The sequence below is a fragment of the Motacilla alba genome, chromosome 1A (genome assembly GCF_015832195.1).
Source record: "Motacilla alba alba isolate MOTALB_02 chromosome 1A, Motacilla_alba_V1.0_pri, whole genome shotgun sequence".
NCBI lineage: Eukaryota > Metazoa > Chordata > Aves > Passeriformes > Motacillidae > Motacilla > Motacilla alba.
In genome coordinates, this window is record NC_052031.1 from 51,833,383 (window position 1) to 51,859,656 (window position 26,274).

Sequence of the window (26,274 nt, forward strand, 5' to 3'; positions counted from 1 at the left end):
ACCTCCAGGGAAGGCAATTTTAGCAGAGAATGAGAAAAAGATGAATAACTTCACATGAGATTTTCCAAAAATTATTCGATTTGACAGAAATTAAAAAGCATGCCCTGGAAAAGCCTAAAAAAGACACAACATCTCAAACTAACTTGGGCAGCTATTGTTTGTTCCATGCATCCCCATTACAACAGCTGCTTTCTCAGAACATTATCATCCACCTATGAGAAATGAGAGCATTTTGCTGTCCTAACCTTGGATATACAGAAGTTATTTGAACACTTTGATCTGCATGAGAGGTATAGGTTATATATCCCCTGTACTTGCTGGGGAGAGTTGATGGTCATCCTGTGCTCCAGCGCAATTTCTTTCTTTGACACCTGCGGGTAGAAAGCTGGGAAGACATGTAATAGCTGCAGTTAGAGGGTGTTAGCTCTTAGTGGCTTTTCACTTGCTCAGATGGACACCTCCCTGTCAAAGGGCATTCAGGTACTCGCATAAGAACAGCAGTGGCTGCTCAAGGCATTCCTAGTGAGGATCAGCATTGATGCGAGCATTTTATCAAAATGTTTAGTGAGTCTTGCTTCTAGATTTACAAAGAACTGAAGTATATGTATTTCCATGTCTGATTGATAGGCTGAAAAACATAGGAGGCTGCAAGGACTCCAAGAATATTCTTGATTCACAACCAGAGAGCTGAAATTGTTAGATTTCCTCATTTGTAAATGATAGTGGGCTTATTTGTGGTGTTGGCTTATTTCTGAGAAATAACTGAGATTCAGGGAAGTGTTGGGCAATAGAGCATGTGAGCTGCTTCCCATGGAGCAGTTCAGCAGGCAGTGTAGGCACCAAGTATTCTGAAGGACTGGGGCTGAAATAGTGATTCTTGTGGAGAAAAATGATGTTCACCTTGTCTGGGCACATCTTTTTGTGTGACAAGTTTTCACAGCAGTGAAAATGACAAAGTCATGCTGTGTGCCTGGCACAGCACAAGCACATGCTAAAGTCACTCTTCTCATAGGTATGAAACCATCTCAGTCCAGGTGAGGGTGTCCAGGGTGATTTTAATCTCAATACTTGCTTTAAAAGGGGGGATATGTAATAACATTGTTAATGAAATGCCATTGACATAGCTCTTTTTGAGTCAACTTAGTATGCAAACATTTGGACTTCTAAATTGAGAATTTTTTTTTCTGTTAGTGAAGTTATCACTTCTCAGGTCAATCTGCAGTCCTACAAATTCAGTCATTCTGCAGTCCTCAAAAATTTCATTTTTTGAGATACATAGTAAGGTTATTAATGAGATGCCACTGGTGGTAATTTGACTTGAGTAATTTCTCTTAGTAGAGCTACCTCTTTTCCAAGCAAATTATTTAATCCTGTGGAAGTTTCAGTCTTTGAGCTTAGGTTGATGGTGTCTAGGTCTCACCCTTTCAGAAACAAAGATGAAAACTGAGTAGTATTTTGATCCCCTGCTAATTTTCCCATATACTCCATTTCTTAAGATTCTATCCCTTTCGCAGCTGAATGGATTCCACAGTTTTTAGCTGACACAGATGAAAACCTATAAAATAGTTCCATCTGTATTGTTTTAGTGAGACATTTGGGACCTGTGTTCACCTGTCTGATTGTAATTTTATCTGATGGTCTTTAGGGTGAAACTCCAAGATTACATGGGATTAGGGTACCACTGGTGGACTTAGCCTTCAGACAGATGTTTCAAGAAGTTGTAAGAGTTACACGCCTGCTACATGGACACTTCATTTAAACACTACTCATGCAAACTCACTGTTATCTGAAGTATTTGATGATATTTAATCAGAAGCAGGGCAATTGACTACACTGATGTCTTGAACTTCAGTGTTTCTTGCTTTTGAAGGAGCCCAGTTTTCCCAATGTCTTTATTTTCTTCAGATTGTTTCTCTAGTTAGTGCTGCATTGTTTGAGAGACAATGTAGCTCTTTCTAATAACAAAGAAAAAGAACACTTTTTCACCCTATCAGATTCACTGCTTCTTGCACTAGGTTATTGTTAGTTTTGCTTGTTCATAATTGTAATACCTTTTATCCTTTATTATTCTTTTTATTCTAGATCTATTCCTGGAGCATTTTAGTCCCCAGGAGTTTTGATATATTGTAATACTTAGGACTGGAGAAAAGAACACTGTTTTATGTAATTTTATTCCCATAAAGCAATAATTGCTATATAAGAAGTTACACTCACCTGGCCTCCAACTCTGCAAGGTAGAGGTTGATTTGTTTTCCTGGAAATTCTTTGCTTTTGGTTAAAAAGAGAGACGTAAGAGTTGTTTATGGGATACAGCATTTATTCTGCTAGTTGGATGTGTGTTCCACCTACTAATGGCCTTTTTTTTGGTGCAGTATTTTCAGCTGTTGAAGTTCTACTATTCTTACTCTTTAGGCAGAAACAGTGTAAGTTTAGGTCTGGAGAAACGTGATTTTACTGGTGAGTTGCCTGATAGTAGGTTGGGATTTTCTTCTAAATAGAAGAATGTATCCGTTTTCTCATAAGTGTTTCCTGGTTTGACTTTGTATTAAGATATCAGATAGCTGGATATCTGATATCTGGTGTACATTCCCATGTCTTTTCCACAAACCATGCTAGGACATCAGAAAAGATCTTCACTGAGGGGGTGGTCGGTCACTGGAACAGGCTCCCCAAGGTCATGGCACCAAGCCCATGAGCTCTGGTCATGACTCCAAGCCTGACCATGGATGAACCTGTTAGTTATATGGATTAGTTTTAGGTAGTCCTGCGAGGACAAGAGAGTTGCTCTCAATGATTCTTATGGGTCCCGTCTTGATTCTGATGGGTCCCATGATTCTTTATTTTGCAACTCTGGCTGTCAAATACTGGATATGGATACAAACTGGATGGGAATCTTTCAGGCTTAAAAGGGTGGGAAGTCATTCCCTCAGCATTCTTGGTGGCTGGTTGGGGACGTTTTTGTGCATGATAACTAACTAGTATTTTACACCTGCAATCTCCTCTCTCAGGTATTACTTGGTTAGCAATAGTCACTGTAACTGTTCTGCAACTTTATTTTGTTATGAATGAAATTGCTAATCTAATTTTATAAATAATTTGCCATAGCCGAATTATGATATAATAAAAATAACAAAATTTATTTCGCGTTCAAATGACTGAATTTCGATCAGCCACGAAACGGACAGAGTCTAGCCCAGGAATAGACCCTGGGTGACACGCTATACAGCTCTGAGCCCCGGCAGCTCCAGAGTGCAGCGGCACACCATCGCATTCTCGAGTCTAGGTTTTATACTCTTTTTCTTGCCGCGGGCTAGGAAGTCCTTTGTCCTTTTCTTAATCAAGCAAGTCCCAAAGGTTTCTCCGGTCTAGTAGAATGCTATCTGATGGAAGATGGTCCAGTCCTCAATGTCTTCAGGAATAATTCATCGACTTCTAGTCTTGTGCTAGACAGGACTCAAACAATCATGCTTACAATCCACACCGTTCCATACCGAGAGAGAGATATCCTTGTTAACATTCCAAATACAAGATAATCATCCCTTACTGGAAGTCCCTTTACATACTAAGAGATTTCCCAGAAACAGATTACAAGTCTGAATAGTGTTAGCTCCTTCCCTCCGGTCGTGAGTAGCCAGGTGTGCTCTGGATGGCGTAATTCTTTGCTTAACCAAAACCTCGAAACCCTGAGTTACTGTTGTGCTTCACATGTAAATGTAGTCTTTTGGTGAGGTATGTGTGTGTGTGCCGGCTTCTCAATCCTGCCAGCCGTTTTTCCCTGGTCTCCCTAAAAACATGTCCAGACACGGTCCCCACATAAAATCCAATCCTTTAATTCCTATAACTACTTCTAATATGTTTTAGACTTATAACTATATTACATTTGCTATTCACCTAAATCAAATATGAATTTTGACCCTTATCCATAACAATTTGATAATCCTTACAAAAGGATTTTTCAGTAGGGAAAGAATCCCACTTTGGATAAGTTTTTGTCACTGAGTTGCAGCTGTTGTCTATCCAACAAAACGTGTTTATGCAGGATAAGCTGTTGCATTTTATCCTGGGTCGTGCATCTTGATGACACCTGTTTGTTATCCTGACATCATGTAAAACACAGGTTGTGTGCTGCTGGGCTTTGACCCCAAGAACATGGAATGGCTGCAGCTAACGTGTATGTACTTGCATAGTTACTGAAGTTAAAAAGCTTCAGTACATCAGACAGGGATAATATTTTCATGAATTTGTGTCTTCCCTGATGAATTAGCACAAAGAGCTTGTTGATTGAGTTCACTAGCAATTAAAGCAGGCAACTGATCTTTATTATCTTTCCATACAGATGAAGCGAGAAGGGCAGCCCTGAGTTTTCACCACTGGACAAGTTCTGGCCAGATCTACCTGTCAGTCAGCTTTTGGCAAAAAAGCTCTGGCTTCCTGCCATTTTATCTGCTTCAGCTTGTTTGTCTCTTTTCACTCATTCACTGACAGGAAGAAAGAAACAAAAAGGCTTTATCTTATCTTCTAGGGAAGATTTGTTCTTTTGCCTGTTCTGGAGAGGTGAGGCTGGGAGGCTGATGTTTGGCTGGTTCTCGCTGACCTCTCTCGGGATGCTCAGACTCTTTTAGGTCCTTCGCCCTTGACTGTTGCCCTGAAAACAGCTGTGTTGAGGCCAGAGGCCTCAAAGGAACAAGAAACAAAGAAACAGCACTAATTGAGACTGGCCAGACTTTTTCATTCTGTAATCTCATTTTGCACAAATGAAGAAAGCAAAACAAAGAGAGCATTCAGCATTTTGGAGATAGCAAGAAACAATGAACAAATTTAGAAAGAATAGAAACTGGCCATTTGACTTTTATGGGGCTAAATAAGGTAGGAGAAAAGCCAGCTAAATACCTAAGGGGAGAGAGATAGTCTTTAAAGATCCCAATAGGTGAATTAGGTGAATTACCTTTTGGTCCTTTCTTCTCTGAAGAATGTTTTGTTGCCTATGTGGCAGACACCAAAAAAAAAACCAAAAAACATCAGTTCTAGTTTATGTCTGCAGTTGTATCAGTATAAAGCATGGATAAGTTCTTGGCACCCTCATTTAATTTTGTTAAGGAATAAAAGGAAGTTGTTTTGAAGAAGCATCCTTAAATCAGGTTTTTCCCACTTGTCTGCCCTTTGTTTGCATGTGTGTATTGGTGAGAGATTTGGAAAGAAAATTTAAAAAAAGAAAAGAAAGAAATGTCCTCAACATCAGTCAGGCTGTGTTATGGACTTTGCTAGAGAGATGAGAATTAATTTGCAGTTATTTTCCTTTGCTGTATGCTGATGCTGGTTTTGGAGGTTTTGTGTGTTCTGCCTTTTTAATATCTAATCTTCCTTTCCAGTTGTGGCTTGCTCCACAGTTTCTGCATTTGCTCTACATTATCCAGGACCCAGAGGTTCAAATAATCATCCATTACTATCTCAACCTTTTTGCTCACTGTTATTTGTATCCAGACTTGTTGCACACATGTGTGGAAGATACCATCTGTTTCTTAAAGTGAAAGATGAGGCAGAATCCTATTAAAGTCACCAGTGCTTCTGGGATGAGCAACAACAGCCGCAAAGGCCAGTAGAAATAGAAAACTTTAGAAAATATGTATAAATTCCTTTCTCCTTACAATTGTTTCTTTGGGCAATTTATTATTAATTCTTAAAATACTAAGAAACCAGAAATTCTGAATCTAGAAAAGTTACCCAACTTTGCTGGATTTTTGGTTTCCTTGACAACCATTCATATAAATAGTAAGGACTTGTTATGGGGGGGAACATCAGCATAATCAAAACATGTGAATCAACCAGGAAAAAACTAAATTCAGTGTGGAAGTTACGAGTAATCCAGCAAACATTAGGTTTTGTTCAAATAAGGCTCTTCTGTTAATGCTTGCTGGACACCTGACAAGGATGGAGCAAAGGCAGTGATTTTCTGAAGGTGAGATGCAAGGGGAGGTTCCTTTTGGCTTTCCTTCTAAGAAAAATATTGGTGGTTACAGTAATTGTCTTCCTCTCAGGATCTGTGATGATTTGGAATTACTCAATCTAGGTTCTTTCTATTATTATTATTATTATTGTTGTTGTTGTTATGTGTAAAAAAAATGCGGGAAAGACAGGCATGAATATTTACCCATATTTAAATGGTAACCTACTTGTCTCCTTCCTCAATGATTCCCAGTTAACACAGTCTCTGCAACAAGGTGTTGATACTGCTTCCCTGTAAGTAAGAGAGTGAGAAAGGGGATCAGTCACATCTCCTAGCAAAGAGGTTAGATATTGTGAGGTATAGTCAATGTAAAATGGGAACGATTATCCTAGAACTAATCCTGAGCCCTGCTAGTGCTGCTGGAATTGTGACTCAAATTTCAGGAATGTGGGAAGAGGTATGGCATATATTTACAGCAGGATGAAGTTCTCCCTGTGTGAAAAAAAAATGATGAGAAAAACTATGCATCAAAAAAACTTCCTGTCCTCTGCCTGCAAATCAATATTGGTTTTTTACCCCTTCTTTTTATGCTTTGTGTTGCAAATCACAGAATATGATCATCATTAAAGTGGTGGCAGTATTTTCCTCCAGTTTAGAAGTGACATGAAAGCCCCAGTTCTGTTAGCTTTGTCTTAAATGAGGGCCACATGATTTTAAAAAACCAATATCTTGCTACTTGTAGTGTTCATAGTAGCAGCAAAGCACTAAGCAAGTAATGAAAAAGCTGTGAAAACAAGTTGTCAGCTGTGTCTAGAAAGTTATTTATTTAGTCTGAGGAAATAACAATTTTCATTGTTACCAGATTCACACATCAGAATTTCAGGGTTATTCCCCATGCCTAGGATATTTGTAAGGGCTGCCTGAAGCCAGCAGCTACAAAAGACTTAGGCTGGTTTTGCTTCACAGAGATCTCTCCTGCTGGAAGTTCTTTCACCATGTAGTTTGCACTGTTTTTCAGATCAGTGGCAGATACAATTCAACTACAACTTGTGCAGATTTAAAACACTCTGTGATTTTGCTGTGGCCTGGAAGGTTTGCTCTGTTTGCCTTCTTTTAAGATTTCAAACTTAGTTTATCATCTGACTGATGCAATTTTCAAGGAAGATAGTACCTGTGTTGAAGTTGCTTAAGAACAAGTAGATGCCAATTACTTCTGGATATCCATGTTTCCATTGAGTCATTTATTACAAAACCTGATTCTCTTTCTCTTTATTTTCTCTTTATTTTAATCAGTCTATTCTAGATGCTAGGTGGTTTTAATGGTAAAACCTGACATGAAGGCTCTGGGGAGGCAAAATCTGCAGACTGCATTTTCTACTTCCCTCCCCGCCTTTTCTGTTTTCTTAGTTCTTCTATTTGCTGCTAGCTGTTTCCCCAACACAGGAAATCTGCAGCCATTAGTCTGGATGGTGATGGAATTGGGCTCTGATCCCATTCATGAGCCCACCTCTGAGGTGGGGGAGCAGGCATGCAAGTGGCACCTTGTGCCTCAGGGCTGCTGATTCTCAGCCTGGTGCAGTACCCCAGCTAGCCTGACATACAGGCTTCTGCAAGGCGCTGGCTTTTGTGGTGCTTTTGTGGAGTCAGATGAGCAGCACGGATATCTTTGATTTCGAGTGGGGAAGGGGATACTATGTCATAGCTCTGGATTATTTTGATTGATTTTTTTTCCCCCAAGCATACCTAGGAAGATGCAGTGAATGTAGTGACAAAATCAATATGGTATTGGAGGTTGCATTTTTCTAGGGTAAAGTGTTTAAGGACATGCTGCCAGGGGAAACACTTTATCAGCCAAAATTCCATCTTACCATGCTGAACAAGGAGCACCTTTTTCTTGCTCAGAGTATTCTGTGGTGCTGTATATTCTGTGGAACAGTGAGGAATTTCATTAAGTAAATGGAAAAAAATACTACTTAATAGAGAAGGGGGTCTGACAGGAACCTCATGAAGTTCAACAAAAAGTGCAAAATTTTGCATATGGGAGCTAACCCATGTACCATGACATCCTGAGGGTTGCCCTACTGGAAAGTAGCTTGGCAGAAAAGAGTCTGATGGACGCCAGGCATTTGCCCTTGCAACAATGACAGCATTAGACACAACATTGACAGCAGGTCAAGGGACATGACCCTTCCCCTTGACTCAGCGCTGGTGAGGCCACACCTGGAGGGCTGGGTCCAGGCTGAGTTCTGGGCGCCTCAATACAAGAGAGACATGAAAATAATGGAGAATCCAGCCAAGGGCTACTAAGATGATGAAGGGATTGGACCACCTCACGTGCAATGAAAAGTGAGAGAGCTGGGACTGTTCATCCAGAGAAGAGAAGGCTTGGAGGGGGAATCTTATCATCATACATAAATACATGGAGGGAGGGTGTGAAAAAGACAGAGCCAGGCTCTTGTCAGAGGTGCCCATCAATGGAACAAGGGGCAGTGGGCACTAACTGAAATACAGGAGGAGCCTTCTGGACATCAGGAAACATTCTTTTACTGTGAGGGTAACCAAGGCTCAGGGTGCCCAGTGAGATGGTGGAGTCCCATCCTTGGACATATAGTCAAAAGCCATCTGGACATAGACTCTGGCTCTGGATGGCCATGCTTCTCAGGGTGAAGCTGGACCAAATGACTCCCAGAGGTACCTTCCAAGTTTGTTCTGTGATTTTGTGATGCTGTATTGAGTACAACCCATTCATCAGGAAAAGTCAGGATAGAATTTTCTTCTGGTAGGGAAGTAATCAGAAGTCTTTAATGGGGGTGTTATAAACGTAATTGCCAATTAAGCCAGATCAATAATTTGCGAGAGTCAATTTATTATAAAATAACAAAGTATAAGACTTATTTCACGTTCGACTTCACAATTTAAGCCAGCCACGAATTGAAACGGACAGAGTCAAGCCCGGGACTTTGGCTCTGGGTGACACACATACGCAGCTCAGAGCCCCTGTCATGTCGGAGTGGTAGTGACACACCATGGCCATGTCCGAGTCCAGTTTTTATACTCTTTTTCTAGCCAGAGGCAAGGATGTCCTTTGTCCTTTTCATAATCAAGTGAGTTTCCAAAGCTTCTCCGGTCTAGGGATAACACTATCAGATGGAAGACAGTCCAGTTCCTGATGTCTTGGGAATAATTTATAGGTTTCTTGTCTTCTGCTAGACAAGTCTTTAAGGATTGCGTTTACAATACACAAACCTGCGTCCGGGAAGGTACACAAGCTAAACAGTCTTTTACAGGTAGTCCTTTACATGTTAGCGGATTTCCCAGAAACAGACTATAGACTGAGTTATCATAAAATATGCTATCTCTCTAGCTATCTGTGGCCAGGTGTGCCGCTGATAGCTTATTCCTGACTTAGTTAAGATTCCCCAGTTCCTGTGCTGCTTTCCTCTTCTTCACATGTAAATGTAACAAAACTACGGGTGGTATGTGTAAGACAACTGGTTTCCCAACCCCTGAGAGCTACTATGTGAACTCCATTCTTTAGCTTTGGTAACTAGCCTGGACATGTTTCCTTTAGCAGTTTTTCATCTGCAGCTGTAAACCCTTAATATTCTTATAACAGGTCGAAGTTTCCATAACAGAACTATATTTTAGTACATTTATAATTACTAGACTTTGTGGGAACCCAGGGCGCTCTTCTGGGTGCTTTGGATGGCCAGAGCCGCTGGCAGGGGGCTCTGAGACCCTGGCATGCAGCTAAAGACACGGGGGTTTTGATGTTAGCCCGTGGAGCAAATTACCAACTCTGTATGAAGAATTACAAGCCACACACACAAGATTAGTTATTGTAGTAGAAGTAGTTACAAAGTGAAAGGAAGGATTTTTGAGTGCTGTACAGGGGGGGTTTAAGCCTTGTATGCAGAGGTCTAAGTTTTGTACAGGGGGGTTAGGAGTTTTAAGATGGAGGGATTTGGATGTGCCCTGTCCTCTTTCTTTTTCCTTCCTAACCTCCATGTCTTTGGTGATGTTGGCACTCACAGATTGGTTTAGAGTAGAAAGTCACTATTCAATATAGATAGTAGGCATTGGAGAAAAAGTATAAACATGTAACACGTAATGTATGATATAAAAGATGGCTCCAGCCCTCTGGGAGGGCAGTGTGCCTTTGTCTGACCTGCTGAACAGCAGTTCAGGGAAAAAAATCTTTTAGATAACCAACAATAAACAACCTTGAGAACAGACAACAGAAGACTACTGAGTCTTTCTTTGAAGGCACAGGTTGGAGCAGAGATTTTCCATCTTTCAGGGCCACCCCAATCCGGGGCACGAAACCCCATAACACTTATAATGACATTAAATTCAGTACATTAATTGCATAATACTATTTTATCCACCTATGAATTTTGACATATCTATAAAAGGGGAAATGTTTTTAGAAGGGAAACTACTATTTATAGAAAGGAAATGCAGTCTTAAGTTTATGCAGTTGCTAGCTGAAAGTTTTGAGAGCTTTTTGTAATGGCACTATTATATATCACCTTCCAATCCAAGAAACATGTAGCAAATCAGGCTTTCTGTCAGCCTCTAGGTGCTTCAGAGAAGATGGTAAATTATAAGAGAAACATATACAGTCCTACAGTCCCATATAGCCTTAGTTTATCTTTTCTCTGGCTACTGTTTTGATGCTTCACTTTGTGTACATGTAAACAAGCACTAAGTTAAGACAGCAAATACATAATCTCTTGTGCTTCATCTCACTGTTGTGTTTATCATGATTTTAGTAATGTGGAAAAGAGAAGGGTGAGTGCAGCAAAGTCATATTTGCAAACAAAGTGTCTTGGTATGCGAGACTGATAACCTTTAAGAGCATGAGGTTTAAATAGAAATGTAATAATAATGGAATATAAGGAATTGGGCTTTTGCCAAATATGAAACTGTATCCTAATTCAATCTAATTCACACATGAAAAATCCAACAAAATTTATTAATCAACAATAATACCACCAGTAGCTCCAAAATTTGGTGTAACTCGCTGCAGGATGGGAGTGTATATGAGGAGCAGTGTTGATGTAGAATTCCCCTGAGTTTATATTCTTCAGTAGGCACCTGCCACCATCAACTGTATGATGCCAGCTACTGAGCTCCGTGGGTGATTGATCTGGCACAATACAGATACTCCAAAGCTTTTTGTCCTTCTGTGTTGGTCACTATCATTCTGTTCATGCTGCTACTGTTTTCCAGACTTGTTTCATGTGAAATCTGCAAGTCCAAGCCTCCGTCCCTTTCAAAGAGGCTCAGGTGACCTGCCCTTGTACAGACACTTCACTTACATCTGTGGAGCAGTCAGTATTCACCTGGGAAGCCTGGGCAAGTTTCCCCATCATCTGTTTGTGGGGAAAAAGAGCATATTAAAAAAATCATGCAGTTCCATAAAGAAGTACAGTGTAAGAGTCAAAGTCTGGCTGGATATATTTGTGATTACTTCACAAATATATCCAGAGTACAAGAGTTGTGCTTTGTGATCGTAATGTGTGAGCAACCAGATTCAAGTGTTTTAAAAAATAAAAATATCTAAATGCTTTGGAACGTCACTATATAATTCATTCACAGAGAACGAGCCACCATTTCCCCCTCTCTCAGTCAAGGAAACAGGGAAACTTGATTTTAAGTTTTATGTATGAGACTTCTCTGTTAAAAATTACACACTTTTGCTAACTTGATGAGCATTTATACAGTGGTAGCAACTGTGAAAAAGCTGAGTCGGGCTGTGCACAGCAACTGTGAATTGGTCAGCTTTTTCCAGAGATTCAGCACAGTTAGGGAAGACAGCTTGCTGGTGAGGTATACCTGAACATAGAGACTGTTGCTCCCACCTCTCTGGCATTTACCAGGTGATCAGTTACTCACTGCATGCAGACTCATGGGCTTGTGATTATTATATGCAAATAATTTAGATATTTTAGTTTGTTTTCAGTCTTCAGTTACAAAAAGAATAAAGATGGTTCTGTGTCGTGGTTTGAGAGGAAATGAGTTTTTGGGAGGTGGTAGTGGTCAAACCAATAGGTGCCCAGATGTGGATATTGGCACCTGGTTTGACCATTGAGCATATGGATCCGCCTCTGAGAACACAGGGGTTAAAAGCGAGAGCTCCCAACGGGAACGCTCTCTTGGTTCCGGTGGATGGAAGAGTTCAGACCTCCCCTGCCCAGCTTCGGGCTGGGTGGGGGAGGGGGAAAGGCCACGCGGCCGAGGGAGGTAGGCCGGAGCCATGGGCCGGAGACGGGAGGCGATGGCTTGGATAAGAGTGAGTTCCCCACAGAGACGGAGGGGTGGAGGAACTCAGAGAAGCAGGGGGCAGCCCCCCCCCCCCTCCTCGAGAGAGAGAGAGTGAGAGAGAGGTGCCAGTGCTATCTTGGATGTGATAGCACCGGCCGGGCCGAGGCAATGGGAACCGTGCCCAGTGAAGAGTGTGGAGCGGTGTGGGAGTTCAAGCTGAGCAGAGACTGTGATTTTAACCCTTCTGCGGAAGGTGGAAACCTGGCAAATGCTGATCCTCCGGGAGTCGAAGGAGAGAGAGACGGATGAGAGGAAATATAAAGGGTGAGAGAGCGGTGCAAGTGAAGAACGACGGAGAGAAGCTGAGGAAATCCTAGGTGGAGGAGATGATAGAGTGGCTTTTGGCTGGACTCTTTCTTGTATAGCCATGAGCAGAATCTTTCCTGTAATACAGAGACTGCATTTTAGGGGGAGGCGGCGCCAAGGAGTGATGGTGAGACCCCTCGGCCCCAGGGGGTGAAATATTGGGGGGGACTGGTGTCCCGAAACAGTGAGAGACTGTCGTTCTCTTCTGGAACTGGGCATTCTTGAAAGGGAAACCCTAAAAGCAGCTCTGGTCCATGTGCAGTGGTGAGAGCACTGAACATGGAAGGAAGAAGTCACGACGTGCAGTTGTTGAGTGACGGGGAATTGGCCTGTGGCACAAGGGGGGGCTCTTCTCTCCTTGATGAAATGAGAAATGATTGTCGGAAGGGTGGAGATGGACTGTGTTGATTATCGGAAGAGTGATGGACTGGATAAAGAACTGAGGTTTTGTGTCATTCTGTGAGAATTGAGTGGGGGGAGGAGGAATGTTTGACAGGTTTTTCCATTCTGCTCTGTGTGTTCATTGTATAAGTGTGTGATAATAAAGTTTTTTTCCCTTTTGTTTACAAGTGGAGGCCTGCTTTGCTCTGTCTCTGATCACATCTCACAGCAGACACCAGGGGAGGATGGGTTTTCATGGGGGCACTGGCATTGGGCCAGGGTCAAACCATGACATTTTGATGAAAGACCTTTTAGTGAGTAAATGCTATTTCGCTTAACTTTAAAGAATCAGTGTCAGCACCAGCTAAATGCTTTTCTTTACTCTTCTCTCATGAACAAAAACCCAGATCTTGAGAGCTAGAGATCCAAGGTGTGCTATTTCTGCTGAACTGGGAATTATATATATGGCAAAGCATGTCACACTGTTTTGTTTCACTCTCTTTTACTAACTCTGTTTTTTAATGTTGCTGATGGATCTTCTAGGAATATTTGTTCTCTGAAGGCAACTCTGATCTAGCTTGTTAGCAGACGATTCACAAACATGCCATATATGGGCCATTTTAACTGTGCTAGGCAAACAGAATTGTATTAAAACTTACAGAAAGTATTTAGACAATATTTAGAAAAATGTTTTTTTGACCAGAAGCCACACTCTTCTTCTCAGAAGGCAGAGTCCCTTCCCCCTGCTCCCTGCAGTGTTTTGACATCATACAGAATACCTTCCAGGTCCTGGCCAAAACCAGGACAAGAAGGACTGAGCACTTACTCCAACTCTGTGCCTGTGTATTTCCTCGCATAAGACTATGTATTGAGCCAGAGAGTGAGCCTTCACAGAGCTCTTGTGTAGTGTAAGGAGTTTTCCTTACCATGAATTTGGAACTGTTACATTATTCTTGACTAGCAAAGCCATGAAGAAATTATGCTGGGGGCTAATTAGCATCTCTGTTTGTGTCTTAGTCAACTCTGTATCACAGGAGAGGAAACTGGGGATAAATTGGACTGATTGAGAGTCCAGGCTTCAACACATGCTAGCCAGTTGTGATGGACCATTTGGAACAGGGGCTGTTTCATTTTTAGAAGTGGTGCCTTCAGACATCAGGCTTCAGGATGGCAGGCTTTTGCCTTCTGTGTTCCAGATAAGAAGGGACTGCCAGACATGGGTTTCTTCCCTGCAGTGATACATGGCAGGGGTGTTAGAAATTTGGAATCCTGAGAGAAAATAACTGCACTTTGAAGGTGATTTGCTTTTCCAGCCACTCTTTACCTTTCCTGCTTGTGTCAGGCTATTCATGCAAACATATGAACCCCTACTTTATTAAACTTATTTGCATAAGCACACTGGGTATTTTTCTGGAGAAATATTTCAGCTAATAAAATGAAGGACATGCCATCCAAATTTAATAAATAGCAATGAGTAAAAACAAGCTTAAGTCTGTAAAATGTCTAACATTTTTAGCATGTCAGGTATGACTGGTCTAGCACAAGGATATCAAGTGACAAATTGAGAACAGTATGGTTTGCAGAAGCAAAGTAGATACTGCTTTGTATAAATTAAATATACCATGATGTGATGGTCCATTCCAAAAGCCACAATGTGGGAAAGCAGGGACCACAAATAAGTAGAGTTGTGAGGGTGTGAATTTGAAATTACCTCTCTTACACACAGAATATATTTCTGGGGAGCATTGAGTTTTCAATAAACCAACCAAAACGTCACACTTCACTTTGCGCTTTCTGTTTTTATTCTATGAGAATCTGCTTTTCCTGCCTTTCTCCTGAAATCCTTGTCTTTCTCCTTAAAGGTTTGTTCTACTTCCCTCTGTCTTTTTAATGAACTTTGTAGTGGGAGAGTGCTCTGTCCTGGTACAGGAATCCTGAGAATACAGAGAAAAGTTGTGTGCCATGTAAATGGGGATAGTGGAGGTCAACTTATATCATTAGAGGCCTTGTTGCTTTATATTCAAAAAGAAATGTGCTCTAAGCTCCTATTATTAGCCTTTCTTTTCAGCCATGCTTCCAACTTCGAAATGTAGGAACTCACTCTCTTATAGAAGGTTTACTCTAAGGATTTTGGGGGAACATTTTTTTTTTAATGTGCAGGTGTTGTTTCATAGAATAGAATTTACAATGGCAGTGAATAGATATAAGATAGTTAAGCAACAGGATAAATCTCCTCAGTTTTATGAATACAATGAGTTTCTGCCTACTTTCTGCAAAGCGTAACATGCCAGGACAAATCCTGAAATCTGTTTCACTCAAGATTTTGTAGAAAAAATACTAATTTAATTTATTGAGAGCACAACTCCAGGGAAAACTGGTAAAATCTGGTAATTGTAATGCATGCCCTTTAAAACAAACAAGGAGTTTCAGACAGGGAAATAGGAACTTCTCAAAAACTTCTAATATCCCACTTCAAGCAGAAACTTTTGAAATTTGAGGACTTGAGTCTCACAGAAAGAAAAGCAAACACAGCTCATGGAATATCCCAGTGTCAAGAGTACAATGCATTATGGAATTTGGCTTCCCCACTTTTATTTTAGAAGCTGTACAAAAGTTTTTTAGCTCTTACTGAAGAAATGAAAATGTTTGAGTTTGCCACATTCAATACATAAAAACAAAAAATGTGGCTGACAATTATCTGTCAGTTTCTCTGCTTTTGAGCATGTCTGTGGGACCTCAGTAGTTTTAAGTTAAAGATGTAAGGTTTAAGGAAAATTGGCATTTGTAAGAAACAATTTTTTGCAATTTTCTGGCCCATTATTTCAAGTGATTGGCCTTTTGAAATTCTGACCACCAAATCTATAGAAAATATAAGAAAAATATTGTGCTTGTCACTTCTGCATCAGAGAAAATTTTGAGATGACAACTTCTTTTTTGATTGAAAATGAAAGTAATGTACAATACTCCTGAAGTTTTAGACTAAAAATGTATTTCAGTTTTATAAGGACACGTGGATGTCTCAGAATGAATTCTCCTTGACCAGAAAGGCTCAACTAATTTTAGTTATGTTGTGTGAAGGGGTTGCCTGAAAGAACTTTTTTCCCCCAAGCTTTCAGAAACTAGTGTATTTCAGCTCTTCTGATGTAAATTTAAATACAGGCTTTTAGATGACTTTCCACCTCAGAGATCTTCCACTATGACAACAAACTACTACTGTCAGGAAAATTTTCTCTTTCTAATAAAGATTATTTTTTCTTCCTCTTTCCAATTTCCCATTTCTTGTCAAGTCTGAAGTGTCTTGGATCCCCAACAAACACTACTCTGGGATTTACGGGCTGATGAAGTTGGTTCTGACTAAGACTCTACCTTCCAATCTTGAGCGAGTCATTGTCCTCGACACAGACATTACATTTGCCACTGACATTGCTGAGCTATGGGCCGTCTTTCACAAGTTCAAAGGTATTTTAATGTTTTTTTTACTGTCCTTATTGGAGGGGCAGGGGGGGAGAATGATGAGGCAAACAATACAGTGTGGGTGAAAGGGCTAGCTGAGGTTTTGTAAATGTTTTCACTCTTTCAGTTTTTGGTGTTTGAATATAATTGTTCTCTTTGTGAGCTCTTTTCTCAATGATGTTCTGTATAAATTAATTGACAACACTGATTATCATGTAGTTTGGTTTATTGGTCTGGTTATTATATCATACAGTAGATGATAAAGAATTATGACCATACTGTAGTTATGTACTATTTAATACCTCTTGGAAGAACTTGGGTTTTATTATTTTTTTAATTAATAAAACTTAATTATTACTTTCAATTTGACTGTTCCATATAACCACTGAGAATGAATGAAGTTGGGATCATTCTTGAACAAGGGAGGAAATAGAAGAGAGCAGAGTTACACATGTGAATAGAAATAAGTTGCTGTTTGGTCCTCTTAATAAGTTGATAAAGGGGTCTGGATTCTAAGCACGTAAAAATAGTTTACTCTGTTCCCATTTCCCAGAGCTCCTTGAAAATGTACTTCATAGTCAGTCTGATAAAGGACACTTTTAGAGTAACTCTATAAGGAGATGATTACAAAAAAGTTCCCCTACTACCTTGTCACAAAGCAGAGCACTTTCTGGCTAGCACACCATAAAACCATTTAATTCTCCCAGGTTCCAGTGTTGCCAACTGTTCAGAGTCAGAGACATACCCTATTGTTCTCCTCTTGCCCTCAGCATATGTATTGCAGTGCTGGTAAGTGCAGAGATGATCCAGCATCCTGGTTTAAAGGTTTACAACCCTGTAAAAATGTAGCCTTGATGTATTTCATCATCTCTCTCAAAATCATCTCAAGCAAAGTCAGCCTAAGCAAATGGGAGTATTTATTTAGAGAAGCCAAATTACACCACTCCATTAGGAGGGAGCCAGCAAAGAGCACATTTACTGTACTTAACCCCTGCTGAAATCTACAAGGCCTGCTTTTCTCAGTACCCAGATCCAGGACAGGACCTATTGTCTTCAGTTCTGTGTCAAGGACTGGGTTCTAGTGCTTACTTCTTCATGCATTTGTTTCCATTCCCTTCTGTGGATACACTGATGTCTTTTCAGCAAGCCAGAAGCAGTCACCTTTTTGCTTAATTTAATTATTTGCAAGCTTTTTTTCATTAAGGAATATACAATTTTTCCTCCTCTTCACTTATTGTTCAGACCTCTTCACCAAGCCTTTCCCTCCACTGAACCTTGAGTTTCATGTAAACAAACATATACCCTGACAACCATAAGTAATATAAATGTATGCATAGGAAGTAAAGCTGTGCTATTGTACTGTCTCACTGTGTGCAGCTGTCCCATTAATAGTCAAATAGTGATATTTGACTGACCACAGTGTAATAGCGTGTCATAGCAGGAAAATAAATGTGGATAAACAGAACTTGAGCATAGAGGACTGCATGGTCAAAGAGAGCAAAATCTGAGTTGAGACAATGAGGGGGATTGTCTCTTGCTTATAATTTCTGTCATAATTTTAATGAAGATCCCTTGCTTTTATACAGGAGGAATAAAACCAAGCATAAAGACTGCTTGTAAAAAGAGGAATATGGAGCGGAAGCAGGTGTAAGACTGAAAGAAAGTACAGGCAGAAAATACGGAAATATGGAGAAGAAAAATTAATGGAAGTAAAACGTGTGTAAATCTGTCTCCATAGAGCTAGGCAAGAATGTTCGTCTGATTAGAGCTGTGAAAAGCTCTTAGATACGGAGACAGGAATCCTGTCCTGCTGCCCTCTTAACGTACATAGCACAACTCCCAAATGGATGATTTTGTAAGTTGTCCCATGTGTCTTTTTAATTCCAGCTGACCACCTGCTTCTCCACGTTTTTTTAATCCTGGCAATAAATTGGTCAGTGTCTACATCTGCTCATCTCCCAGGCAGTTGTGCACAAACAATGAGTAGATGAGACAATGCCCTAGCCCCAGGTGTTGAGCTGGGATGGGAGAAGACTTTGGATCCTAAATGCTGCAGAGGAGAGAGGAAGTGCCCAAGCACAGGCTTGTTCTCCAGCCCGTGTCATAGGCTGATGTTCCATTAGCAAAGGTGATCTCCATGATGGTGACATCAGAGTTGAGTGTTGAAGGGTAAGAAACAGAGAGAGAGCCAACAAAGCAAATACATGGTGAGAGTCTGTTGTAGACCACTCAACTGGGATGAGGAGGCAGAAGAAATATACTATAAGCAGCTGGGAAGTCTCACAGTTGCTAGCCCTTGTTCTTGTGGTGGGTTTACCAGAGAGGTAAGTTGAACTTACTTAGCAGAGGTCTGCTGGAAATACAACACAGGTTACAGGAAACAGTCCAGGAAGTTCCTGTGTGGAAGATTATTTCCTAAACCAGCCAGGGGCAGTGCCTGGCTGAATCTGTCAGCAGATCTTGCTGACCAGGGAGGTCCCCGTGGGCTGGAGATGAATAAATGCAATGCCCATTTACAGGAAGGGCCAGAAGGAGCATCTGGGGAATTACAGTCCTGTTGGCCTGATCTTGGGGCCAGGGAAGATCATGGAACAGGTCGCCGTGAGTGCTGTCCTGCATCATGTGTAGGACAACCAGGGGATTGAGCCCTGTCAACATGGGTTTATGAAAGACAGGTCCTGCTTGACCCACCTGATCTCCTTCTGTGACAAAGGTGGCTCTCCTTAGTGGATGAGGGAAAGACTGTGGATGTTGTCTACCTAAACTTTAATAAAGCCTTTGATATGGTTTTCCATAGTATTCTCAAAGAAATTGGCTTTCCATGGCTTAGACGTGTTCTCTGGATAAAAGACTGGCTGGACGGCTGGGCCTAGAGAGTGGTGGTGAATGGAACTAAATACATTTTTCAGCCAGTCACTGGTGGTGTCTCCCAAGGCTCAGTTATTGGGGCCAGTTTGATTTAATATCTTTGTCAATGATCTGGATGAGGGGATTGGTTGCACGCTTGGTCAACACCAAGTTGAGTGGGAGTGTTGAGCTCTTGGAGGGCAGGAAAGCTCTGGACAGGAAGCATCTGGACAGGCTGAATCAATGGACCAAGGCCAGTTCTGTGAGTTTCAACAAGGCAAAGTGCCAGGTCCTGCACTTGGGTCACAACAACCCTATGCAGCACTACAGATTTGGGGCCAAATGGCTAGAAAACTGCCCAGTGGGAAAGGATCTTTGGGTGCTTGTCAGCAGCAGCTGAACACGAGCCATTGTGGACCCAGGTGGCCAAGAAGGCCAATGGCATTCTGGCCTGTATCAGCAATAGCATGGCAGGGATTGTCCCTCTGTTCTCAGCACTGGTGAGGCCACACCTCAAGTCCCATGTTCGTTTCTGGGCCCCTCACTGCAAGAATGACACTGAGGTGCTGGAGCATGTCCAGAGAAGGGCAGCAGAAAATTTCTTAACAGAAAAGGTTGACAAGCATTGGAACAGACTGCCCAGGAAGTTGTCACCATCCCTTGCTGCATTTCAAAGCTGTGTAGATATGGCACATAGGGACAAGGTTTAGTGGGGTGGACTTGGTTGTGTTACTTTGATGGTATAGGATGTAAAGGTCTTTTTCAACCTAAATGATTGTATTGCTCTATCATTCAATTGAAATGGAAGGAAAGGCAAGTAATTTGGAGAGATACTGATACTCTTTTAGTGCTTTGTAAAAGTTTGGCTTAATTCTGTGGTGATTCTCAATTTTTCTGAAGTGTCTTTTTATTTCTCCTGTCTGCATTACAAAAGATTGAAAGATTGTCTCATGTCATGAGCCCCAAATATTCCTCCAAAGGATATTTTACTAAATTAATGTTTTAATGTCTTCCTTGTTTCTCTCCCAGAAGTCCCAGGTAATTTCACAAAGATTTCTTGGGGGCAATCTAGAATGTTTGTTGAAATATTGCATAAACAGAAGTACAGTAAAACTCCTATGAAGGGAAATGCTAGTCTCCAAAGGAACCTCTCATTACACCCAACCCCAGTTAGGAGGGCAGCTTTAGACCCACTGGGTCTCCTTCTAGAAATGTTCTAACAACCAGTTGCTGGCTAGAAGGCACCATTATAAACCTGCCTACACCAGGATGCTTTTTGTGCAAATTAAAGAATTTTTCACATCAGTGCAGGAAAGGCAAGAACTTCTGTCTCCAGGTTGCTGCAACATAACTGATGAGGCAGTCCAGCATAGCCTTTTCCTAATTGCAGCCACACACAGAGGGAAGGTACTTGAGTGTGTGATTCTTTCTGTGCCTGGGAAGACTTTTCTTCCCAGCAAAAACAGTGATAAAGGGAGAGCAGTAGCTCAGGTTCCTTTTTTCCTGGACACCATGCTTGGAAGAAACTCAGATTCAGGACTGTCTTGTAATCTAACCAGGTCTGATTTGCTGTGTAGGAGGACCTACAGTATGTTTTAAATACCCAAAGTCCTTGTTCTGCAAAGGTTCTTATTCCAGTTATCTTAAGAGTTGCTGAAAAGATCAGACCCTTACATAGTAGTTTAATATTTTAGGTGGCAAAGGTACTACTCCATTCGCTCTGTAGATGGAAAAAAGGCAGTAGGATTTCTTTGTAAATTATTGCTCTTCTGGCCTTTCCTGATAAGCTCTTTGCATACACCCTTACAGTAAGTGATCCAGTAGCAGAGTGCAGAAATTTAAAAATCTCTTCTTTGAAGTGGCAACCTTAGACTTTGGAAAAAATTCACACCTCTCTTTGGTAGCCTGAAATAGTGGCTCAAACAATGTAATATTTAACAGTTTCTCTTAGGAGCCAGCTGGGGGTTGTATAATTATTAATCATTTTATATATAAGCTTCAATTGCTCTTCATAAATGTGTCTTTGGGAACCCGTAACTTAAATTTCAAGAGTCATATTCGGCTTTTCAGCTGGAATTTGGGCATTTCTGCTTTAGCCTCATTCTCCATTGCTCTATAAATAGGTAGAATGTTTTCCTTTAGGACTGAGATATACCTCCAAAATATTGACTTCAAAGGTTTGAGTCTGCAACCAGTCTGGTGAAGATAACCAATCATGCATGTTTTCTGTGACTTAGTTGACACTGATTATGTCTCCTATTCATCTTTCACTAGATTTTGACAATTCTAAACTTGAGAAAGTAACTAGCCTAAGGGCAAAAGTGTGGGACTGTAGATCATAGTGTATTCTTGGATGAAGTGCTGCAGAGTGTTTCAGACAGCAAGGATTAGTAACCCATATGTTTTTATTGCAGAAACTGTGCAAATTCTTCTGAAAAAAAAAAAGAGTCCAAAGCTATGTTCTGTGCCATAAATCTTAAAGTTCTTTTAAAGACCACATCTGCAAATTGTTTCATTATTCTTGCTCACCCAAACTTTTGGTCCTGCAGTGCGGGTTCTTTTTTTACAAGATTATGATTTTTAATTTTTCTGGGTTTTAAATGTTTAAATTTAAAATTCAGGATTGAATTTATTTGGGACCTGACTACAACAGTCATTATAATTATCTGTCTTACAAGTTGCAGTTTCAGTCTGGATCACAATCTCTGTGTGCTGGGTGCTCCACATGTAAGTAGTAAGAGACTCTCCTCCTGCTTGACATTGTCAGGTGATAATTCCTGTGTCTGCCTTGTTCCTTTAGGATATTGCTTTGCATGAGTCACAGCTGGGACTCACAAATGAGACCTGAATAATCCCTGTAGAGATCAGTGATGAGGAGTTCTGTGTTAAATTGAATGCTACATCAAAGTAGCATTCTATATTTCTAAGTACATGTCAAAGCTCAGAGGCTTTATTGAACAGTGATGTCTTACTACTACTGCATGGTAGCCTCACAATCCAGCTAGCTGATACAATGAATATTTTAAGTACTTTTAAACAACAGAGATTGGATGATACCCAACTAGTGCATTTCAAATAACTCTACTCATAAGTCACCCAGAGAATATAAGCTACCTCTGTGCAAGTAAGTCTTCCCTGGAAAGGTGACCTCCATTAACCAAGCATACAAGAAGGAGAAATGGCAAACTTGACAGGAATACTGAGATTCACATGTTCATACTTTGCATGAATAAAAACATGCTATAGAAGCTGTTTGCTTTGTGTCAGGAGCTCAAATAATGATAAAAATCCATACTGACATCATAAATACCAGAAAAGGTCAGCAGCGATTTTGGTGCAGGATCAAATGCACGGAGCTGAAGAGGTACTGGCACATAGTCAATCCCAAACTTAAAATCTGGAGGTAGCAGTCTAGGTTCATATTATTTTTGCAGCTTCTTCAGCAAAAAGTACAAACAAAAAAACAAAAAGAAAAAAAAAAGAGAAAAATCATAACCCTCGCAAATTTAAGCATCTTGTGTAGGGATTTTAGTAATTATATTCCTACAAGAACTATTATACATAAGGTTGTAATGTTAAGTGCATGCAGAACTTTTCGTTTGTATGTGAATTTAGCATGCCAGAAAGTGAGATGCTGATGGCACTGCTGAGAGCTAGGCAGAGTCAGCAGGTGCTGTATAAATTTCACTGAATTTCACTCTATCAGTGAAGCCCTGTTTTAATAAACTATACCTGTCATAGCCCTTGACTCTCCTGCAATGATTGTGCTTTTCATAGGTGTGCTGTTCTTGCGATGATGTAAAATTCTTGGTTGTTGCCAAGATTAAAATTTAAAATTCATTGACACCTATGGCTCAAGGCAGGATTTGAGCCACAGAATTGATTCTGGGCAGGTTCTGTACTTAAGTCTGTCAGTTTACACTGAGTAAATCATTAAAGCTTCCAGATGATTTTGAGACAGGTTCTCTGCGGGCTGACACAATGCTCATATTAAATCCTGCAGAGATTTTTCTTCTGGTCAGTAAAACAGGCTTTCTTTCCTTACTAATCAAGAGGAAGGCATTAGCAACATGCACCTTAGTGTGTATAAAACCCATGGTATGAGTCAGGTTTTTTGTGAAGGAAACAGGATCAGATTGTAGCAGAGTGCATTAATAAAATTGTCAGGCAGTTATTAAAATAGCTTAAAATTATCTGAATTTTTATAAATGTCTAAAAAGGCCGAATGGTACTTGTCTTTGCTCATAAAAGAAACATCTGTTAGCTTCTGAAAGATTTGTGTAAGTATTTATTGGTTAGACTCTACAGTGCATAGCTCATCCTCGGGTTATTATACAAATGAAATACAGTTTCTCTTTGAAAAGGTCCCTGTGGAGGCTCTATCTGCTTAAGAATTTCTATTATTGATTCTTATGATGCATTCTTTTTTGCTACAGAACCTTTGAAGCTTCATTGATAAAGAGTTCTATTAGTTAGCTATAGCTGATAGAAATATTGAGGGGTGTTGTGTTCCAGTGTCTCACAATGCTGTCATCATCTATGTATGAAACTATAGGAGAATACTGATTTTTTTGGTGAAGAAAGAAAGAAAGTGAGGGGTTAGGATGTTTGGGGGAAAAAGACAAGTTTCTAACTGTGACTGGGGGTAAATTTTGATGACTGTAATTAGGCGGGGATCAAAGAAAGAGGTGGGACTTGCTGATTCTGTGGGTCTAGGGAAAAACACCCCTCTCTCCACACTTGTCAGATAAGCTGAGTGGATGGAAGTTCTCCTTTTTTTTTTTTTTTTCCCTAATTGCAGTTTGCTTTGCTGTGATATTCCTTTATTGAGAAGCCAGTATGTGAGAAGGTTGACCTCAGTAAATGAGCTCCGAGGGAGAGAGTTTATTATATGGATCAGCGTGTGCACATTCCAGTTTATGGATTTTAATGTGACAAGGGACATAATCAGAAAATTCTGATTATGAATTGCTGCCAAAATAGAATGGCTGCAGTTTCTGAAACATCTGTAGTTCTATTTTAGCTGAATGGTTCTTTGTCAGTTTCTGCCATCAGGCAGAAATATTTAGAGGTGAAAGGCCAACTGTGCGTAAAAATAGGGTATAACTCATGGTGGGGAAAATTGTGAAATAAAATAAAATATTTGAGTTCTTTATTTTTCCATTCTGATTTCCAAGGGATACCCTTTGGTCATGTTTTCAAGCTTTTTCCCATGGGAGAGAGGGAAGTTTTAATTATAAATGAAAACGGATATTTTCTGTCCTCTTTTGATACCACAACTGGATTTTTTAGAATAAAAACTCTCCACATGCTACAAGAATTGTAATAAAATCTTGTTGGTAACACTGTAATTTTGAGGACTTTTTCTACGTTCTCAACCTCAGTCTAGTGCTTTTTCTACATTGTTATTCTCCAGTCTTTGTTAACCTGCCACTCATTCTACAGCTGTCTTTTTGGCTTAGATGCTATGATGTATCAAACACCCAAACTAAACATTGTATGACTCACACAGTGTTAAAGAAAAAAAAAAAAAAAAAAGAAAAACAGTTTCTCTACTGAGCTCTTTCTTCAGCATTTAAAGAGACTTTAATTCTATTAATCTCCAGTACTCCAGCTGTGGAGAATGGACCTAGAGCTTTTTTGAACTGCCTTCCAAATATTTATTAAGAGAAATCAGGGCAGAGCATGACATCAAAGGAGCAAAGTGCATATCCCCATCTCCCTTGACTAGCAAAAGCTGTGCCTCCTCAGAAGCTAGAAAATACAGCTCCCACAGGGTACAGACTTGGAGAAGGAGCATTTCTGTTTTGCATGTTTGTTATTGGCAGAGAAAAATGTATTTCTGGGAATGAGATGCCAGTAGGCTGTGCTAAAAGGAAAATATATGAGAACAAGGGGTGGGAAGAAACCAAGGAGGAAAATAATAACTCCCCCATCCAAACTAAAAAGGAGACATCAATCAGGAGTTGCTGTCCACCAATAAATGTTTTAGGTTGATTGCTTTCTCCTATAGTCTGTTCACATTCTTCTGCTTCCTTTGGTGCATTCAGTACCCCTGCCCTGTCAATTTAAAACTTACTTAATTATATTTTGTTTAGAGTGCTATTAAAAAAAACCCAAACATTAATGTTAGCCTGTCTTGTTGGGTGGAGCACACAAATTAAGCCCATATAGTAATCCCTCTGGCCAGTCACTCTGCATTCCCTGGGTGACAGTAAAGCAGAGCAAGTGCATGAGCAGGCAGTGAATGTGGAGAGAGTAGCAGCCTGTTTGTGAGTTATTAATGTGTAATGATAAGTAACTTCTGCATGTGGGAAAAAGCCAGGCAGAAGAGACACATGGGTCATTCACCTAACAAATGAAGTTTACTCTAGAGTTTGATAGTTGTATTAATAGGACTAAAGAAAGAATGATATTTAATAGCTAGATTTCCCTGCCTAAGGCCCTCATTCTAATCACATGCAATCTATCAAGCACATACACTTTTCACTGCTCTCTGTGACGTGCATTGTAATAACTTGATATTCTGTTTTTTCCCTCTCCAAACCAGGCACATTCTCTGAACCTACCTTGTTCTGCATTAGCAATCCATATTTTTAAGGACCTCAGGCCTCATTTCCAATTACAAAGCTCTTATTCAAGGTTTCACCTTTTTGGTTTCATGCTGCAAATTATGTCTGTAATATTGTCCTTGGCAGCACATGGATTTGCATAGGGTAAAGTGGTGTAGAGAATATCTGTCTCTCAGGTTCAAGCTGTAAGGCAGCACATATTGCCCAGAGGTCAATGGCATGATTATCCCATCAGCAGGGTGAGTGCATGGTATTGCTCTCTGCACAGCCAGGGAAGAGGGAAATGCGTGTACAAAATTAAACCCATTTATTACATAACTGCACTAGGACTGTGTACAAATGTACCATGAGCAGAACCTGGGAACAGCTACATGAACTAAAAGTCAGACATGTAAATGAAATCAATAATCAGTCCAATTTTGTGGGAAAAGTAGAACCTCT

General features: G+C 40.4%; 1 protein-coding gene across 8 annotated transcripts in view; it reads left to right on the forward strand.

Moving 5' to 3' along the window:
- LARGE1 (LARGE xylosyl- and glucuronyltransferase 1) overlaps positions 1–26,274 on the forward strand; it is a 270,233-nt gene that overhangs the window by 153,708 nt on the left and 90,251 nt on the right. For all 8 annotated transcript variants that reach the window (XM_038153721.1, XM_038153717.1, XM_038153716.1 and 5 more), the window contains one exon: positions 16,249–16,420. In XM_038153721.1, coding sequence (XP_038009649.1) covers positions 16,249–16,420 — 172 coding nt within the window. The remainder of the gene's footprint in view (positions 1–16,248; positions 16,421–26,274) is intronic.